This window comes from Erinaceus europaeus, chromosome 1 (assembly GCF_950295315.1).
Source record: "Erinaceus europaeus chromosome 1, mEriEur2.1, whole genome shotgun sequence".
In the NCBI taxonomy this organism is placed as follows: domain Eukaryota; kingdom Metazoa; phylum Chordata; class Mammalia; order Eulipotyphla; family Erinaceidae; genus Erinaceus; species Erinaceus europaeus.
Window position 1 is genome coordinate 93357637 of NC_080162.1, and position 22368 is coordinate 93380004.

General features: G+C 39.2%; 1 protein-coding gene across 2 annotated transcripts in view; it reads right to left on the bottom strand.

Moving 5' to 3' along the window:
* The window catches only part of GRID1 (glutamate ionotropic receptor delta type subunit 1), a 955154-nt gene that overhangs the window by 323291 nt on the left and 609495 nt on the right, over positions 1 to 22368 (bottom strand). For both annotated transcript variants that reach the window (XM_007530211.3, XM_060190942.1), the window contains exon 6: positions 2325 to 2495. In XM_007530211.3, coding sequence (XP_007530273.2) covers positions 2325 to 2495 — 171 coding nt within the window. The remainder of the gene's footprint in view (positions 1 to 2324; positions 2496 to 22368) is intronic.

A 22368-nucleotide genomic window follows, 5' to 3' on the forward strand; every position in this document is an offset into this window, starting at 1 on the left:
ATGCTACTATTTCTACAAGAGATCTGTGATACCCATCTTGCTCTTGATATAGCTCCATCTCAGCAGGAACAGAAAGGGGTGAAATCGTCAAGATTCGAAGTCTGATTCTGCATTTGCTCCAGTTGAAGATGTTTAGCCACACACAAAGATGTAGTTTAAATGAGTTAGTGTGTGAAACTGCAGAGTCCCCTCTACAGGATTCCCTTTAGTGGCATCAGCCTCCCTAACTCTTTTGCCCTGCAGGACACATTCTTTGTATCCAGTGTGTCTGGTGTGGAATCCATCTGTGTTTAGTGCAGGCAGAGTGAGCAATCGTAGACATCCAGGAGCAGTGTCTTCCTCCTTGCGCACTCCAACCATATAGTGCATGCTTAGACAATGGAAAATTGCATCTTTTTTGCTTCTCATCTAGGACTGTGACAGAACAAAGCAGCCATTAGGAAAAAGAAAAAAAAAAAAAGAATTAATGAATGAATAGATGGATGAAAGAATTAATGAATGCTAGATAAAGGACAAGGTAGGGTCAAAGCTAGTGTGTTTTTGAAGAGAAAAAGTTTCTCAAACTAGGGAGTTCTTCTAGAGAGTGAGGCTATTCTGGGCACTCATCCCACAGAGGGAGTCCTCTCACTTTCCTGACCTCCAGTGGGGGTGTTAGAATGGACCACATTGCCAGAGTCAGATGGTCTCACTCCATTTCTACCCACATGGAGGGTGAGAATAACAAATACAGAGGCCTAGTGAGGGACACACCATTCGGCCCCCAGGTCTTCTTCCAAACTGTAGAATAGAGGAAGACAAATACTAGGGAATTTCAGATAAATAAGACCTTGTTTCAAGAAAATTCAACTCTGGCTCACTAGCCCAGAACTTTCAGGGCTATGGGTCCAGCAGATACTTTCAGTCCATTCTGTTTGCCAACTTCCCACAACCTTATAAAAGACCCCTGACAATTTGACAGCTCCCTGGAACAGCAGGCATCACGGAAGTGGGAGTTAATACCAGCTATAATCACAGTGTCCATTGTATTTCCTCATCAACCAAGAACACATTTCTACTGTTCACCATCTGCTGGGGTATGCTAACTTCTCCCATACCAAATCTAAGATTATAGAATGAATTAGATGCAGTTGAAAAATAGACATGTAACTAGCTCACACCAGATATTCCAGCAACCCCCCTCTCTAAGATGTGCAGCACCAGGTAAATTGATACCCAAATATTTTAGAGTGGGATGAGTGCTAAAGGGATCAATACAGCCCATTTCAGCCCTGTAACCCCAGTTTCCACCCATCAGGCCTGATTTAGTAAAAAAAAAAAAAAAAGCAACACATTTTAAACTATAATTCACCAATGATACACAAATTTTGGGATAAATTTCATGAGTCTGACTGGGATATTCACTTCTGTTGTGTGGCTCCCACCAAACATCAAAGGAAAACTTTCTAGTGTACAATATCCCTCAAGGAGAAGCGAATCCTACACTGTCAATAGATGCTCTTTATAATGCTAATTGTTATTCACAAACATCTAGAAAGAAAGTCGCTTTTCACAACAGATGTGCAGCCCTGTAACCAGTTCTCAGGCCCCCAAGCAAGATAACACCGATTGCACCTGCTTCAAAAGAGCAGTAGAAGGACTGGCCATAAACACTCTATTGCTCACCTTGAAACAAATGAATCAGGTAATGGTAAGAGTCACCTCTTGCTTCTCCCTGCTCCTCTGTGACACTAGTAATGTCCTGGTTGACCTAAATCCCAGTTCTTGAAGATGAGTTGGGACACTGCCAACTGGTTTCCCAAAAGCTATACCTATATTATATTCCCTATGTGGAAAAGCCTCAAATAGACTTAAAAGGATGACTCCCTACAGAAAAGCTTCATTGCCAGCCCAGCCAGATGAACTTATCCCACACAAAACAATCATCACAGAAACAAAGAGACAGGAATCTCCTTACTCCCTAAGCTGCTAATTTTTAAATACAAGAGGTACCCAGTGAGCTAATCTGCCCTGTCTGCTGACAACAGGAATAATTGCCTATTAATACTGCTCATAGGCATTGTCCAGCCAACTGGTATCAATTTTAACAACTGACAGTGTTCTAATACTTAAAGTTGGTAGGAAATGAGACTCAGCTGGAGCTAAGGCATACCACCACCCATAGCCTACCAAGAACAAGAGTAAGACTCCCTCCTCACTAATCTGTCCCAGAATCTCCCCTTATATGATTCTAACTTAATTCCCTTTTGACCTCTCTTGCATACTTCCTCCATCACTGGCCTGGAAATCCTGCCTTCATATGAAATACTCAGGAGGGGAGCACTGACCTGCAGCATCTGAAGGTAGCCTTCCTGGGGGTCGCAGAGGAGGGAGGAGATGCGATGATTGTTCCTCATGCACTTCTGGTTGTCCTTTGCAGAGGGGAAGATCTGCCGGACCACAGTCATCCTGCCGAGGGCACTGTGGACTAGATCCAGGATCTCAGGATCACTGATTTCCTAGGAAGATAACCAAACCCATTCTTACCTCAGGACTTTTTAAAGGCCTCTCAGGAAATATTTAGGCAGCCAGAATAACAAATGACAAAGGAGCTAACGGGTCATGCCCAGTCACAGTTTCTAAATTATTAATTTACAAACAATATGCACTAACCATACATTGCAAGTAGGATTATTCAACATCACCCTGAAGGTCAGAAAAACATGTCTGCTGCTGAAATGGTATACATTGACTTACTTATAGCCAAGTCCTTAAGAGCCAGTGCTGTCCACTGTAGTTGGGAGTTATTTTGCTTGACTTAGACAGGAAAATCTGTGTTTTATTGGCATATTAGACTAAAGTAAACTAGTTTCCTCTAATTCACTAATAATTATATTCACTCCAAAAGAGTTTCACTTGGGGGCGGGGCGGTAGCACAGCAGGTTAAGCGTACATGGCAAAAGAATTTCACTTATGTTTTGAAAACATGGGCATTCATTTATGCACTCATTCACTATACAAATCTTCTCAACATTTTTGTGGTTTATTCTATACTAAGCAATTATGGCTATGGCGAATACAGGCCTAATTATATTCAGTGGAGCTTAAGGTCATTATAGGATGAAATAGGTTGAGTGGTGTAATGAGGAAATATGGGAGGAAGGAAAACCATTGTGAGTTCACATGTTAGACCTTTCAATTTGCTCTTTACAAATTTGGTAAAGGTGATATCTTATTTGGTACGTATTTGATGAGCTTAAGGTAAGTGTAGCAGAAAGCACATCATTGGCATTCTGTTACAGGAAGAAGCATCGGATCATATTTCATGTCACAATCTTCCCCTATAGGAAGATAAACCTGGGACATTCTCTCTCTCTCTTTTTTTTTTTTTTTGATGGGGGGGGATAGTGAGTAAAGGAAGTTGAGATAAAAGGAGGAGTGGTCCGGAGTTGGGCAGTAGCACAGCGGGTTAAGCGCACGTGGCACAAAGTGCAAGGACCAGAGTAACCATCCCGGTTAGAGCCCCTGGCTCCCCACCTGCAGGGGAGTCTCTTCACAAGCAGTGAAGCAAGTCTGCAGGTGTCTATCTTTCTCTCCCGCTCTCTGTCTTTCCCTCCTCTCTCTCCATTTTTCTCTGTTCTATCTAACAACAATGGCATCAATAACAACAACAATAATACAACAACAATAAAAAACAACAAGGGCAACAAAAGGGAAAATAAATTAAAAAAAATTTTTTTTAAAAAAGGATGAATGATGAAAGGCAGCAGTGGCTATTGTGTTGTGTTGTGTTCAGGGTCAGATGTGGTGCAAGGTAGTCACTAAACCCCACCCACACTGAAAAGAATGAGTAGAAAGGTTACAATAATATATTGTGACCTAGCATACCACAGCACAGCCCTTGGGACATAATTGGCTGGGGTTGACATCAGACTGATGGAATGGTGGAAACCGTTAATTTACAGTGGCCGAAGTCCGGCCTTCTTTGACCAAGCATGTGCTGTGACTGTAGGCAGCTGGTGTAGGTTCAGAGAGAAAGAGACATCTCTGGGGTGATGGCTGCTTCTCCCAGGGTTTGTATATACATTAATGTAAACCTTGGTAAATAAATTTTCTCATGGGTCTAGCCTATTCTTATCCCTTATTTCCTAGTGCCTCTGCGGCTCACGGTGACCTGAGCTGAGGTTTCTCAGGACCCGCCATACTGTTGATGACTGGAATAAATGAGCATGTGGGGCTGAACTTCTGGTTACTAACTAATGGACTTAATGGGCCTAGTTTATCCTTAACTCCTGCTGATATTTATGTTGTCATACCTAAAATATACATCCCCTACTACTATACCACCCTAATAAATCCTTGATTGTTTAAACCTGCTCACAGCCCCGCCACAGCCAAGTCCTTTATGTGTCACAGCAAAATCCTTTTATTTTTTTTCCAGCAATCATACACAAATCACAATCATATTTACACATTTAAAAACCTCTGGAGATTATATGGAGAGAGGATTAAAGAGAAACAAAATTGTTCCCTGGCTGGGAGCAACACAGAAACTTTATAAAAAGAAAAAAAAAAGGAACTCACATGAACCAAACTTTTTAATAGTGAAAAGAGTCAGGTGAAATGCAAGGACCAATGTAAGGATCCTAGTTCGAGCCTGCTGGTTCCCCACCTGCAGGGGAAGTCGCTTCACAAACTGTGAAGCAGGTCTGCAGGGGTCTATCTTCCTTTCCCCCTCTCTGTCTCCTGCTCCTATCTCAATTTCTCTCTGTTCTATCCTATAAAATGGAAAAAATATACTCCAGGAGCAGTGGAGTCATAGTGCAGGCACTGATCCCCAGTGATAACCCTGAAGGCAAAATAATATTTTTTTTGTTTGTTTCATCAACTGTCTCAAAATTGGTAGTTGGTTGCAAGTCAAGATTATAACTGAATATTTCAAAATCAAAAGAAGTCTTGCACCTTCCTCCATGTAGATGATACTTTATGTTTGAGATAATGAGATGGTATTGTGGAGACAAGTTTAGAAATCAGGGCTTCAAAAACCATTTTAGAAAGGAACACAACATGTTTAAGGGTAATTGGTAACCTATGTATTTTAGGGGCTGTCTTGAGAATCTGTTTTGAGCATAAAGACGGATCAGCTGAAACCACATGGACCTGGAAAAAGTAAAACATTAAGAGTTATTTCCTTTTAGAATGATCAATATAGTTCCCAATTATGCCAAACTACAGTAATCTAAAAATATCAAGGTGCTATTACATATTAAATCAGGGATGGACTGTGTATTTCAGACAGAAGTCTATTTAAGAGAAGGTGATCTTGATGGCTTGGGACCAAGAGATAATCAAAGGTGAGAAAGGACAAGAAATTCATATCTCAGGACACATAGATGATATGGGCAAGGACTTATTTGGACTTAAAGAAGTGGAGAACATGCTGTAGATGGGTCTGACTTTTAGCTTTGCTCTCAGCTGCCTTGCTGATGGCCTCTAGTTCAAGCATAGTCTTACAGAATGAAAGAAATCACATCTGATACATGAATAAGTGGGACTATTAGGAAGAGCACTTAACATAAGAGTAGTTGTTAGCTTTACTTAATGAAGAAATATATAGGACTAATGGGAGGAGTTATTTCATCTAGAAAAAAATGAGGTCATGTAGAATGTAATTGGAATCACACACATCATCGCAGAAAGCTCACCTTAAAGAGAAAAAGGACTTGTCACATATCTTTTGTTTTTTTCTCACTTCTGATGTCAGAGTCACTGCAGAGGCCTATTATTAAATATCTTCTATCTTCTCAACTTCCCAGAGGCTGAATTTATTCCACTGAGTGCTATACCCTATACCCCCAATGTGGACATTGATCTTCTACAGGGATCCTGATCTAAAATGTACACTTCTTTTTTTAATTTTTAAGATTTTATTTTATTTATTAATGAGAAAAACAGGAGAAGAGACAGAATGAACCAGACATCACTCTGATACATGTGCTGCCAGGGACTGAACTCAGGACCTCATGCTTGAGAGTACAATGCTTTATCCACTGCACTACCTCCTAGATCACTAAAGTGCAGACTTCTTTCTGGCTATGTGTGATCAACATTTTCTCTGGTTATCTGCAGCAGCAGCTGAAGTGAGTAGCAGAGTTAACCAGGGGTAGTTACTACATATTCAAGGACACATTATTGACCCCTATCCCAACTGTCCTGCTCTTCAAATTCTTCCTTTCTTATTGTGTCCCCATCCAAAATTTTCTGGGACCTTGGAACAGTATCTTCAATCCAGTAGCTGCCATAAGTTTTTCTCACAGATGACTGTAAACCTTCCAGCAATTCAAGGCCAGTTCTCATTTATGTACTCTAAGTCAAAGCATGGCTGTCTTCCAATCCCCACCTCCTCACTTCTGTAACTATCCACTGTGTCGAGTAAGAAGAAAGAAGCAGGGGCAGAGCCAAGATGGCAGCTTGAAGACAATACCTGGCATATGCTCTGAAAGGAGGCTGCTTTAAACCTGAGAATTTCATATGAGGGTAGGATTTCCAGGCCAGTGATGGAGGAAGTATGCAGGAGAGGTCAAAGTGGAACCAAGGCAGAATCATATAACCTACCCTTAGGCTGGAACGTGAAGGCTGAAAAGGACAAAGGAGGCACAGAGTTGTGAGTTTTATTCTTTCCCTCTGCACTCCCCCTGTCCAACCCTCAGGCCAGAGAGTAAGGGAACCAGCTATAGACAAGGAGGCCCTACTGTGGAGTTAAACTTATTAATAGGATTCCAAGATCTGTAGGGAGTCACCCAAAGAAGGAGGAAATTTTAACCAAGCCAAGGGTTGTTTTCTTTGTCCCCCCCCCCTTTTTTTTTTTGAAGGGGGTGGAATTCTATCTGTGTGGTTGACTACCTGGACCTCTGCTGGGGCTGTGAAAATATCTCCTTTGGGTTGGTTTGGGCTAACTTCCTATCTTCCTTTCTTCCCTCTATCTCTTGAGTTTGTTTGATAGTGACTTCTTGTAATTGTTTTTGTTTTGTTTAGGAAGGGGGGGAGGTTGTGTGCAGTCAATCATGAATAGTTTAATCTGCAGACTGACTGTTAGGTTTTTTTTATTTAATGTGTTTTTTTCTTTTTTTGCTGTTGTTTGTTTTCCCTTCTCTCTGGTTTGACAAAAAATAGCTGTTCTTGTTTTTCTATTGATTGGTGATTTGTTGTGCTTTCTATTTTGGGAGGATCTTGCTTTTCTTTCTCTTGTCTCCTCTTCTCTCTTTCATTCTTCCTAGCTAATTTCAACATTATTTTTCCTTTTGTTGCTGTCTTTTTCCTGTATTCAAGTGCACTTGTTTGTAATTTATCTTGTAGAAGAAGTTTGACTCAGGGTGGTTTATCTCTCTCTCTCCTCTCTTTTCTCTACTTTCCACTTGTTCTAGGATTTATAGTTGATTTCTGTAATTGTCTTTTCTTTTTTTTTTGGCTAGGATTTGTTTTGGTTTGTCGGGAAATTGTGAGGATGTGGTAGAGCCTGGCAGGGATTGACCTGAGGAGTGCATCTATCCTGTCAGTCTCTCTCTCTCTATTGAGAGGTTGAGCAAGGAGGGACAAGAGTAACCCTAAAGGTTTGCCCGGTCTTATCAGACTCCATGCCTTACAAAGCACACTGCATTCCTGATACTATGGCCATTATAAAAAAAAGAAAAGGGGAGATGTTGGGAAATTGTAATGATGTGGTTGAGCTTGGCAAGGCTTGACTTAATGGGACATCCATCCTCTCGTCTTATCAGACTCTTTGCCTCACAAAGCACCCTGCATACCTGATACTATGGCCTGCTCCCTTATTGTCTCCATAAACATTGTTTTGCCTAAAATATCCCCACCCATTCCATTCCTTTGATCTATCTTCTTTCTGCGCTCAAGACCCTCCCTGCCTGCAGGGTATTATTATTTATCCTACCAGTTAAAACCCTTGAAACAGTTGCTAAGGAAGTTCCTACCTTTCCCAGCCCCCTTTCGCCTTTGACCACCCCTTCCCAAACCATGTCAAGCCATTTCTGTTTCTGACTTGCCACTTCTGGATCCAACCTTTAAAAGCCTGGGCTCCCTGATCAATAAAAAATTGAACTGCCTCACCACCACGATCTCTGTTCAAGAGTCATCTCCTTCGTGTCGCTGAGTGAGTAGCAGCCCAGGCTGGCTCCCGTCTCATTCTCTCCAACCCAGAGAGTATGCGCCCAGGAAGAGGTAACCCCATGCTACCCCAGCATTGGTTTTGTTTTTGGAGGGGAGGTTTTGCTTGGCTAACTGGTTTTCGTTAAACTGCATTATTCTTTGTTTCTGTTGCTGTTGTTGTATTTTCTGACGTTAGTGATTTCATTTGTGAAAGGAATTCATTTTGGTGTGGCTCCTCTTCACATGACACAACAACTGAGTGACAACAAACAAGGCACAAAACTACAAATCACACCAAAAAAAAAAAGTCAAATCTAAAAGAGTTAAATCAACTACTGCAATGAATCAGGACAGGAGCCCAGAAGAAATTCCAAGTAAGTCAGAGGCAACTAAAAATGAGGAAAATATACAAATATTAATTAATGCATTAAGCACAGGAGTGAGGGAAGCTTTTGAGGAAAATGCTATCAGAAATAGGGAAATAACCAATGAGGCCCTGAAATAAAATATTAGCTATGTCAAGCTAGTTAAAGAACTGAAAGCTGAAGTAGCTGAGCTAAAACATCAGCTAGTAGAACAAGCAAGCACTGTAATTGAAGGTAAAAAAAAAATAGCTGAGTGAAGAAGGAAGTTGAGGGAAAGGAAAGCAGATTAACAGAAGCAAAAAAGAGAATTATCCAGACCAACAATGGATTAGAGAAAAATAAGAAAGAGGTAAAAGAGCTAAAAAGAGATTGAGAGACACTGAAAACAACAGCAGAGGCATTTGGGATGATTTCAAAAGAATTGACATATGGATAATTAGGCTACAAAAGGTAGAAAGAGAGGAAAAGGAAAAAAGGATCCTAGAGGAAATAATAGAAGAAAACTTCCTCACCCAAAACAACAGAAAGGACATTAAAATTAAAGAGGCCCAGAGAGTCCCAAACAGAATCAAGCTAGACCTGAAGACACCAAGACACATCTGAGTTACAATGGAAAGAAGTAAGGATAAAGAAAGTATCTTTAAGGCTACAAGAGAAAAAAGTCACACACAGAAGAAAACTCATAAGACTATTAGCAGACTTCTTCACCCAAATCCTAAAAGCCAGAAGAGAGAATGGCAAGATACCTATCGTGCTCTCAGTAAAAAATGGTCTCACACAAGGATATTATATCCTGTTAAACTTTCATTCAGACTAGATGGAGGGATAAAACCTTCTTAGGCAATAGTTAAAGGGGGCAACTATCACCAAGCCTGCCCTCAAAGACGTTTTAAAAAGTCTCCTATAAACATGAACACCATCACCAAAATTCTTGCCATATATGAGAACAAAGAAAAAGTTGTTGAATAATGGAACAGCAATACCTTGAATCCATAATATCAGTAAAGGCAAATGGCTTAAATCCACCCATTAAAACGCACAGATTAGGAGGATGGATCAGAAAACACAACCCAACCATATGCTGTCTGTAGGAATCCCACATGACTTAACAGTACAAACACAGACTCAAAGTTAAATGATGGAAAACTATTATACAAGCTAAGGAACCACAAAAGAAATGAAGGAACATCTATTCTCTTCTGTAACACAAATAGACTTTAAGTAAACAATGTAACAAAAGATAGGCATGGGCATTGCATAGTGATCAGAGGATCAATTAACTAAGACGATTTAACAATTATTAACATATATGCACCCATTGAGGGTCCGTCTAAATAAATCAAACACTTACTGAAAGAGCTACAAAAATATATCAGTAGTAACAGCAATAGTTAAAGACTTCAACATCCTATTCTCACACTAATACATCATCTAAGCAGACAATCAACAAAGAAACAAGAAAACTAATTGAAGAGACGTATAGACTAGACCTCCTGGACATTTTCAGAGTTCTTCAACCCAAGAAATAGAAAATGATACAGAGAAATGGAAAGATATCCCATGCTCATGAATTGGAAGAATTAATTAAAATGAATATTCTACTCAGAATATTCATTAATATTCTGAGCCAAGTACAGATTTAATGTGATACTCATCAAAGGTCTACCAAGTTTAAGAGAATGGAACAAAATTTACAATCATTAACATAGAACCAGAAACCACGTAGAATCAACAAAGCAATCTTGAGGAAGAGAAACAGAAATGGAGGCATCACACTCCCAAATCTCAAACTACATTATAAGGCTATCATAATCAAAACAGGCTGGTACTAGAACAAATAGATACACAGACCAGAGGAACAGAATTGAAAGCCCAGAATTAAACCCCCACACCTAATTTTTGATAAGGGTCCCAAACTATTAAATGGAGGGAGATGAGTCTCTTCTAAAATTAGTGCTAGGAGAACTGGGTTGAAACATGCAGAAGAATGAAACTGAACCACTTTATCTCACCAGAAATAAAAATCAACTCCAAATGGATTAAGGACCTGGATGTTAGACGAGAAACTTTCAAATACTAGAGGAAAACTTATTAGCAGAACACTTTCCCATCTAAACCTCAAGGGTATCTTTAATGACACAAACCTGATTGCAAGGAGGAATAAACCAGTAACAAATCAATGGGGTTACAGCAAACTGAAAAGCTTCTGCACAGCAAAAGAAACTATCACCCAAATAATGAGACCCCTCACAGAATGGATGAAAATCTTTACAGGCCATACATCAGACAAGAGAGTAATAACCAAAATATATAAAGAGCAAACTTAGCATAAAAAAAGGAAATGACTCAATTCAAACATGGGGAGAGGATATGAACAGAATATTCACTTCAGAAGCAATACAAAAGGCCAACAGACATATAAAAAAATTGCTCCATGTCACTGATTGTCAGAGAAATGCAAATAAAGACAACAACCCCTGTGAGAATGTCATACATCAAAAATGACAACAACAAAAAATAATGGAGAGGTTGTGGGTACAAAGGAACCCTCCTAAATTGATGGTGGGAATGCAAATTGGTCCAACCACTGTGGAGAGTAGTCTGGTGAACCCAAACAAGGCTTGAAATGGACCTTCCTTATGACCCAATAATTCCTCTCCTAGGGATATATTGTAAGGACTCCATAACACTCAAGCAAAAAGATATGTGTACACCTATATTTAGAGCAGCATAATTTATAATAGCCAAAACCTGCAAGCAACTGAGGTGGCCAACAAAAGATGAGTGACTAAGAAATTTGTGGTATATATACTTAATGGAATACTACTCAGCTATTAAGAATAATGAACCCACTTTCTCCAACCCATCTTGGATAGAGCCAGAAGGAATTGTGTTAAGTAAGGTAAGTCAGAAAGAGAAAGACAAGAACAGAAGTTGAAAAGGAAGAACAGACAGGGAAAAGAAAAGTAGAATTTGATTTTGGAGTATGACGCTAAAGTAAAAAAACTCTGGGTGGAGGTTAAGGGTAGATTTTCAGCTTCACAATAGGGGGGTGAGGGTAGGGACACAGACCTTTGGTGTTAGGAATAGTGTTAATATAAAATCCTATTAACTTATAACCTTATAAATCACTATTTAATAAATATGAGAGGGGAAAATAGATTAAAAGCCACAAACTTTTGATGCATAGACCCTAATTCTGAGTATATATTCCTTCAATCTAAATACTTAAGGTTTCAAATTGGTAACCTTATTGAAATTTAACAGTGGGCTAAAATTGTTTATACATTTCTAAAAATTACTCTTTATCTGAAATATTAAATTACCTAAAGTCTTAGAGCAGAGAGACCAGATGCAACTGGCTGTGTCACTATATTTGATACAGCTGCTTGTAAATAGCATTAAATGGCATAAATCATGGTAAGGTCTTTTTTGACACGAAAATCCTAATCATGGGATTTTCAAAAGTAAACCAAGTTCTCAAATAACTTGGCTACAATAATAACTATCTATTGCCTTCTGAAACTCTAAGACAGCAGGAACCTTCTTCATTCTCCATAATACCATGTTTCTCCCAGTCGTGAAACCTCTGGAGCATGGCTGGTTCTCCTGCACACTTCTTTCAATCCATACCATTTGATAGTCTGCTGAGCTCAACCAAATCAATGTAACCAGTACCACCTCAACACGTTTCACTTCAGATTGTGTCCAGAGACACCATGCATGGAATGTCAACCTTTCAGCTCCAGTACTCTGGTGAGACTGTTTCTAGCTCATAGGACTCCTCAATTCCATATCAGGCAGTGCACTTCCTAAAAAAGCCAGAGAAACTAGATATAGACCAGGGCCCATAAGATAGAACACATGGGCACATGCATCCATAAGTTAAGGGAAAATATATACTTTAATGTAAACATGAACAATAGTTTTCAGTGACTCAGTAAGTGCAGCAAGAAAGTAAAAAGATATAAAAAAGACACTCTTTTTATTAGGTACCATCAAGTACTTAATCAAATAGTTTCTACTAGGCCTATATACCCTCTTCACCTAGTTCCTATTTCACTTCCTTCAGTCACTCCAAGGCTAAACTTATCAGACAAGGTCAGGACTACAAAAGTTGGATAAGGGCAAGATACTGGCATACTTTAATGATGGCTCTTCTGGTTACTACTAAGCCACACCATCATATGGGGTCCTAGTCAGGGAATCCTGAGATTCCCACATTGACATGATAGGCCTAAACCTCTAAAAAGTCCCTCTCTCCTCTGTCACTGGTCATCTCCATCAGGAACAACATAGTGGACCCCCTTGAGGAGCTCTACAGGAACTTGCCCTTGATATGAGTCAACATTGATATGGAATGTCCTATTCTCTGAAGGGAGGTTGGGTCAACATACTCTGCCACTCAAGGAAGATGGGTCCTGCAATGAGTGTAGCCTAGAATGTTCCTAGCTATGACTACAGAATGTGAGCTCAGACCTACAGAGATGCAGAGATTACACAGGCTCCTATGCTGAATATGGACCCCATATCAGATTGATGGGGTAAACAGTTAACAATATTTATATACTTTTTCCATATTTGGGGGCTACTCTATTCCTTGATCCAGCTTTCTCATCCTATTTCCAACTCTGATACCATATCCCCAGATAAAGCCTTTGGTCCACCTGCATGTTAGCTGTCAGGCTCAGGCAAATATTGGTAAAGTTATGGTACCCTTGTAAAATACCTAAAATAGACCTACTAGGGGCTGGATAGTAGCACAGTGGGTTAAGTGCACATGGTACAAAGTACAAGGAATGGTGTAAGGATCCCAGTTAGAACCCCAGTCTCCCCACTTGCAGGAGGGTCACTCCATAGGCGATGAAACAGGTCTGCAAGTGTCTATCTTTCTCTCCCCTTCTCTGCCTTCTCCTCCTCTCTCAATTTCTCTCTGCCCTATCCAACAACGGCAGCAATAATAACAACAACTATAATAGCAACAACAATAAACAACCAAGGCAACAAAAGAGAAAAAAAGTAGCCTCCAGGAGCAGTGGATTTATAGTGTAGGCACTGAGCCCCAACAATAACCCTGGAGATTTAAAAAAAAAAAAAAAAAGACCTACTAGCATTTTCCAAAATGGAGACCCCCAAATCTCATCTGCTATAGGCTTACCTTTAAATTTCTGATTATTAAGCAATTTGTTCTGCTTTATATCTTAATGCTTTTTCAGCCACCAAGTTGCAGATGCTACCATGATGCCAACCTGACTTCCCTGGGCAGATGACCTCACCAACGTACCCTGGAACGCCACCTCTTCAAACCCCTGCCTCACTAGGGAAAGACAGAAATAGGCTGGATGTATGAATTGACCTGTCAATGCCCCTGTCTAGCAGAGAAGCAATTATAGAAGTCAGACCTCCCACCTTTTGCATCCCATAATGATCCTGGGTCCATGCTCCCAGAGGGATAAAGAACAGGATAGCTTCCAATGGAGGGGATGGGACACGGAACCCTGGTGGTGGGAAATGTGTGGAATTGTACCCCTCTTATCTTATGACTTTGTTGGTCATTATCAAATCAATAAATTTAAAAAATAGATAAAAGAAGAAAGAAGCAACTCATCCGGGCCCTTGGGTTTAATGACAAAGGTCACACCGCTTTTACTTGCCCTCTGAAGAATTCTCAGTGTATACTGGGAAGCAGCTCCAGTAGTTCCATGCCCAACCCACTCCTGTTTTCTTGACTCTGCTAAGTCTCCTCAGTACTATAGGGATTCTCACAAGAGTCAGCTCAGTCATTGCTCACTTCTGTCCACCATGTTCTCTGGTTTGCACACCAATTCAGCCTCAGGTCCTTCATGAGGAGTCTAACTGAGCATCCAGTTGACACAACCCACCTGGAGAATGTATTTTCCTTGTGTCTCACTTGAACATTCCTTCCGGACAGTAGTGCTGATGAGCAGAAGCAGCAAGACAATGTGCATATTATATTGTGTGACCTCCCACAACCTCACTGAAATCAGCAAGGCAGCAGCAGAAACAGTAACACATCATACCCAGATGCTCACTGGAGTGTGCAGGCTCAAAATAAATCTAGCTTATTTTGTTATTCTTCGAGTTTATGTTGTCAAATATATCTTAATGCACAAACATTACATAGATTAAGTAAGAATAATAAAATGATTTCAGTGTGCCTTCTGTCAAGCTAAGAAATAAAATATGCCCTGCATCTTGGTTGGATGCCTCTTGCCCAAATGTTTACCTCTTCCTCCTCATTTGGAGCTGCCTTTGTTGTGTTCTTACTTATGTAAGTAACCCAAATAATGTACAACATACTATTATACCTTTTGTTTAGCTTTGTGCAAGTTAAAATAGTTTGCTAGCCTCCTATGACTGCATCTTAGCACAGTGGTTCTCAAACTTTGTTGTTTATTAGAGTGACCTGAGAAACCTGATAAAATTAAAGGCTCAGGTCTGTCCACTTCAACTATAAGGCCTCCATGATCCCCATTAGCACTCCAGATAATTTCGATGGTCACCAACATCTAAAACACATTAGGTTTTTGTGATCTTTTCATGGTGATGGATGAGGTTCAAGTTTATTCATTTTCACAGCTGTACACTACTGCATTGTATGACTCTGCCACAATTTTTCACTCTGTTATTGATTTTTAGTTGAACATTTTGTTTGATATTACAAATAAAACTTCTACTGTCATTTTGTTGTTGTATGTGTCTCAGTGCACTTGTATCAGAATTTCTCTAAGACATAGATAGAATTAACATTCCATGATTGAATACAAGCATGTTTAAATTTATGAGGTGATGTCAGATTTTAAAGGTCACTGTACCCATTCAGAACCATAAATTGTTATGAAGAGTCCTTGCTGGGAGATAGACAGTGGCTTACTCGGTTGAGTAGACACATTTTTATGCACAAGGACTTGAGATCAAATTTCTACCAATAACTGAAGGGGGTGGGGGTGGCACACTTGGCTGAGCACACATTATAATACAAAAGAACCCAGGTTCAAGCCCTCAGTCCCCACCTGTAGGGGAAAACCTTTGTAAGTGGTGAGCAGTGCTACAGGTGTCGCTCTGTCGTTCTCCCTTCTCTATCACCTCCTTCCCTCTTGATTTCTGGCTGTCTCTCTCCAATAAATAAATAAATAAATAAATAAATAAATAAATAAATAAATACCAATTTTTTTTCTCAAAAAACTGAAGAGTGGAAACCTCACAACCAAAGGAGAAATGCTGCAGGTGTCTCTCCTCTGTCTCTCTCTCTCTCTGACCTCTCCCTATTTATATATCTCACCTCTATTTAAAAATGGATGAAAAGAGGGAGTCGGGCTGTAGCGCAGTGGGTTAAGCGCAGGTGGCGCAAAGCACAAGGACTGGCATAAGGATCCGGTTCGAACCCCGGCTCCCCACCTGCAGGGGAGTCGCTTCACAGGTGGTGAAGCAGGTCTGCAGGTGTCTATCTTTCTCTCCTCCTCTCTGTCTTCCCCTCCCCTCTCCATTTCTCTCTGTCCTATCCAACAACAACAACAATAATAACTACAACAATAAAACAAGGGCAACAAAAGGGAATAAATAAATAAAATAAATATTTTTTTAAAAAATGGATGAAAAGAAACAAGGGAGGAAGGAAGGAAAAAAATGGATGGAAAGAAGGAAAGAAAGGAGGAAAAGAGGAAGGAAGGAAGGAGTGACAGAAGGAAGGTAGGTGAAAGAAGAAGAAAAGCTAACTTCCTGAAACAGCAGAGCTGTGCAGGCACCCAGCCCTAGTGATAACCACTGTGGCAAAAAGAAAAAAAATCATCCTGTTCTGCCTCTTTCCTCCAACTTATATTGTATGACTTCCTAATTTTTGACAATTTGGTATGACTTGATACATCATTCAATTTTTTATTTCTACTTCCTTAACTTTTAATAGAGTTTAAAATACCTTTCATACATTTTTGAATCTTTTGCTTCCTTGTATTTATGTTTTCATCCCATTTCTTTTGAGTTTGGTCACCTCTAGCATATTGGTTTATGAGACTTTTTAAAATCTTTATATACTAATTCTTTGCCACATGCTGCAAATATCTTCTCAATTTCCTGTAATGTTGTAAACAGTTAGCCTATCAACCCATTTAACATGGTACTTTTTATAGAAAGATTGTCATGATTAATTAAATTTATTTTATAGTGATTTTGCTTTTTTAATATTCATTTATTCTTTTTTGTTACCCTGATTTTGCTTTTTTTTTTCTTTGCCTTAAGTTATGTTTCTAAGAATTGTTCCACACTGTTCAAACTTTCCAACTGTCTGGCATAAATTTGTCACAATAACTCTACTTCTCCTAACCTTTTATATACACCTCCAATTATGTACCCTTCCTTGTCTATTTCTAACAAGCTTTTATTTGGGGGGTTTTCTCTTACTTTTTTTTTTTTTTTACTCCTCCATGCAACTCCAAAACTAGGCTGGAAAGTTTTCTTTGTTACTCCATTTCTATACAGTGGGTCCCTTTTGGGAGAGGGGAATTGACAGGCCAGGTTTGTTTCCCAAACATTTAAAGGTCCATCACACATAATATCAACAAAAAATTGAGGAGAGAGCATGATTTTTCAGGAATTTTCAACTTTATTCAAGAAAATTGAGAACATTTACAAGTTAGCCTGAGAGAGAGAGAGAGAGAGAGAGAGAGAGATCTATTTTCCTCAGAGCTCTTACATCTCAACAAGCACCAACCTAGTAGAGAGAGAAACCACACCAACAGGTCTAGCTTATAACACCCAAGTTCCACCTATACCTTTCCAAGCCACACCTCTCACCACTCCCATTTCCTGGGCTCCAGTTCTTGAGTGGTGAAGCAGTGTTTGTGTTCCCTCCAGGCACTTCCTGTGCCTCAACAGGTCCATTTCTTATTCACTGTTCCTATAAAAATTCGTTTCCAGATTTTTGCGGAAATCCTTCATTCGACTATACATTGGATGGAACTATACAGATGATCATATGTTCTACGTCCCACACAATCAGAGAAACTAAAACTCAAAGTCACCATAGTATAGTGCATAGCCTCAAGGCAAAAACTACAATTTGAAGCTCACATATTTTCCATAATTTACTTTGTTAAATGATGGCAAATTTACAAAGGTAAATTGTAAATGGAATAATTTTATTAATAGGGGGAAAAGTGGAGACTGACAAGATAGCTCAGCTGAATAGTACTCCTGCTTGGCTCCCATTGCACTAGGGGAAAGCTTTGGTACTGTGGTATCTTTCCTTCTCTCTCCCTGTTGCTGTCTCTATCTGAAAAAGTCTACCTGGGGCTGAGGGTATGGATCCCCCTGCCAATTCTCATGTCCAGTGGAGAAGCAATTACAGAAATCAGAACTCCCACTTTTGGCACTCCAAAAAGAATTCTGGTGCATACTCCCAATGGGATAAACAATAGGAAAGTTTCCAATGACGGGAATGGGACACAGAATTCTAATGGTGGGAACTGTATGGAATTATACCCTGTTATCTTACAAATCAATATTAAATCACTAATAAAAGATTTAAAACTCAAAAAAAGACAAAGTCTGCTTGGAGCAATGAAACTGCAGTGATGGCCAAAATGAAATACAGTATGTGGAGTACATTTTGATTGTCAGAATTGGAAAAAGGTGATGAAAAAATACTGCTAGATCTAGGTCCTTTTTCAGTGGAAAAAGTATTTGAAAGCAAAAATACTGTAACAACTGAAACAAATAAAAAAGACTGCAGAAATGAAGTTCCCAGTTAGCATCACATCTTTCTTGCTAGTCACCAGGAAAAAAGACTCTTTTATGCCTCATAGTATATTTAAAGGAAGCTTTCTATGAAAAGAATAAAATGTGCAACTTGCTTTATACACTGGATAATATAAATGCTCATAGCCTTTAACTCTGTACTAAAAATGCACACTGAAGCTTAGACAATCTCCACTTAGAGTCAGAGAAATTCTGTAAGAAAGCTCCACAAATCTCTACTGCACTTGCAAAGAGTTAAGACTAAAGTTAAGTTAGAAGAATTCTAAAGAAAAGCTAATCTTTATGTTTTCCCAGAGGGCACACATTTAATTCACTGACTGAAAGCACAATTGTCCTTCTTACAGAGCACAGTAAGGAACAGAATGAGATTTGACTGCCTCCATTTCAGGAGAACATATGTCTTTAGCCAGGGCCTCTAGTCTGCTTCAGGGGTTCATTGTTATCTCCCCACCCCACCTCTCCCCAAAAAAGAGGTGCAAAGTATACAGGGATGTATGCATTTTCCTGTGGCAGAATTCTAGTGGCTTTTTCAGGTTTTCAAAGATGTGTCTGTACCCAATAAAGGTGATGAACAACTGGTATGGAAGCTAGGAATAATTTTTGAAGTGCTCCATGTTGCTAACTATGAGGTAAATGAAAACCAGGATGACAGCATGATCAGGATAACTTGGAGACAGAGGACTTTCAACATCTGTCAGGTTGAACTGTTCCTTTCTCATTTTCACTCATGCCTCTGATGTAATAATGAAAACGACAACAAACTGAGTCAAAGGTACAGTGGAATTTATATGATGAACTACTATGCAGCCATAAATATGACTGAATAACACCACTGTTGCATTTTACATACAGATAACAGAGTTAAGAAAACATAAAATAAAGTAACAGCACATTACAGAAATATATATGAAATCAGGAACTTCTACAGAAGAGATACAAACAATGAAATAAAGTCTTTCATGTTAATTACACACTGGTTTCAGGAAAGTTGTTGCCCTCTGGAGAAATAGAGGAAGATAACAAATATCCCCTTTCCCCTCTTCTATGGTGGTATAGCCTTAGTTTGAACAGGTGTGTCTTTCCTCAACCACAGGACTCATGTGGTAAGATTTGAGCCCTATACCCAGGGCCAGAAGTAAGACTTGCCTGATCCAAGCTTAGAAAGGTGACCCCACTACTTTAGGCAGTTGGAGGAGAAGGTAGATGATTCCATCTCTGGTTGTTCAGATATGGTTGGGTTCTCTCTACAGAATACTAAGATGGTCTATTTAATCTTAGAAAACCAAGAAGAGAAAGTGGATTTTGGCTTCTGGAGGTTTGAAGCATGCCATATCAGGCAGGTGTGGGCAATCTCAGTGCAATGAGAACAATGAACAGACAAAGATCCTAAGGGCTCTACTTATTCTCTGAATCATCTTGCCCTGAAAACTCATGACTGATCTTTGAGTCCTCTGAAGGTGAAAGAATAAATAAAATCCCAACTTATGTATCGAACTGAATTCAGAGATTTTTGCTATCCAACCTGATTAGTGAAGAATTTAACAGAACTGATGATTGTTTAGACAGATTAATTCAACTATATCTGAAATAGTTAATTTCTTTAGAAACTAAGATCATAAACATGGCAAAGTTGAATAGTGAACACGTAGGTGGTTGTTATGTCATGCTTTGATATCTTTTAATTTTCTTAGAAGCTTTCATTTAAAACAAGGAAAGCAAATTTCTGCAGTCTCAGGTCTCAAGTCTGAGCAGCAAAGAAGGTATTTTTTTTTTTAATAATGAGGACAAGTCTTCAAAATATAAATTAAAATGGTAAGGATTTCCTTTTTCTAAATGCACATTTTGGTAAATGAGATACATAATTCATAAACAAATGAGCTTTGTCTGATCTTTAAGGTTTTAGTAAAATTTCCAAACCTTCTGATATCAGGGGAAAATATTATTAAACGTTTATATGGAGCTCCAAGCTTATGTAGGTCTGCACAATCACATTATTAGTCATTTCATTTTATTCCTTAGAAAGACCTAGATCTATCAAGCATCTGTGTGGTACCAGCATTATTCCATCTCTGGAGAAATAATAAAGTTTATTTCCCTCCTAAAAACCATGGTGTCAGTAATCTAAAAGTTGATGATAGTGGAGAAACTTCACAGACATAACAGGCTTGAGAGAAGTTGAAAACAGTCAGATTCACTAAAGTCATAATGAAAGAATTACTCCCACAAGTGTCAACAGGCTTCTCACATGTCTGCAATGTTTAGATCCCCATGGAGCATTAAGGGCATGGCAAGGTAAGGCTCAACAAAAGCAAGGGCATCATGATGAGGAAGAGAAGGTAGGAAGAATTTAGTAGAGTTGGTGCTAGTTATACTTTCAAAGCAGAGGAAAGTGGAAGAAAAGTATCTTCTGCATAGTAGTTCTGAGCAGAGATAGAACTTGTTTCATTATTTCCTCTAAAAACTTAGGAGGTGATGTGTATCCCTCTTTCATAAGAAAGAAAAGTGCTATACATGATCTCTTGCTTCCCAAAATGTGGTCCATCAGCATCACTACCATTGGTGATCTTGTTAGATATACAGAATCTCAGGCTTCTGTCTAGCTTTTCCTAATTAGAATCTGCTTTTTCACAAGATTGCTACCTTATTTACAGATATGAGAAGCACCGGTCTAAGAAGAGGAGCCAGATGGGTTTGAGTTCAGATGTTGGGTTTTTTTTTCTTCTTCATGACTGTGTAACTTAGACAAAGCACTTAATTGCCTTGAGAGTCATTAATAAATGAGATAACAGTACTTCCCATCTTATCTATCTTACCTATCCATCTGTCTATATCTATCTATCTATCTATCTATCATCTATTTTGTCACCAGAGTTATCACTGGAGCTCGAGATGATCATTTGTTTTTCAAAATTTTTTCTTTCGTTTATTTGATAGGACAGAGAGCAATTGAGGGGGGGAGGGGAGATATAGAGGTAGAGAGAAAGAGAGGCAATAATAGCACTACTTCACCACTCATGAACTTTCGCCCCCTGCAGAGGGGGAATCGGAGTTTGAACCTAAGTCCTTGCACATGGTAAGGTGTGTGCACAGATAAGTGCACCACCACCCAGCCCCCAAAGCTCTTTCTGTAGTCCCTGAAAACTAACAAAATACCTGCCTTAGCCAGGCCCCAGGTCTGCCAAAGAAATTCTTATTCTGCCAAGAAGGATGACAGATGACCTAGTGGGGATTGTATTGTTATATGGAAAACTGGAAATGTTATGCATGTACAAACTATTGTATTTACTGTCGAATGTAAAACACTAATTCCTCAATAAAGAAATTAAAAAAAGAAATTCTTATTGCTCCTGCAACAGACTGCCCCAATCTGCCTTAAACTAATTTTTCCATCTCCAAATGATCCCAAGGTACCCTTACCTACTTTCCAAAATATCCATCCTAACTTTAAATCAATGGTTGGAAAAGCTGTGTGGCTTTTTTTTCTTTTTACCAATGATGCAGATGGTTTTTGCTCACAGTAAAGCCAACATTCTACTAGTTTCTTTATAACCAGGCTGCCCAAAGGGCAGATGAAAAAACCACTCTCCTAGAATGGACCCGATCAGACTAGCATTATTAAAAAAAAAAAAATTGGTGTTGTTTCCTTGAGATATAGAACCTGTCTTTGGCCATAGAGTGAACTCTTAGGATTTGTTTGTAGTTCTGGGAAACCCACTCCAGGACTGCTAACTTACTAGGAGATTCTGCTACCTGACCCATAAGACCCTAAAAACAAACAAACAAACAAACAAAAAAAAACCTTTGGAGTTTTTCATTTTTTAATTATTGTATTCATTCATCTTTTTTTATAAAGACAGGGAATTTGAGAGGGAAAGGAGATAAAAAAGAAGACAAGAGACATATGTAGCAGTGTTTCACCACTCATGAAGCTTCTCTCTACAGGTGAGGATCAGGGTCTCAAAAAGCCTGGTCCTTGCAGATGGGGCAACACATGCCTTCAACCAGGTACACCATTGCCTGGCCCAAAGCATTACATCTGTATGGCTCTTTTACTCTATTGCACTGAATCAAAATTTTATTTCATCATTTTTTT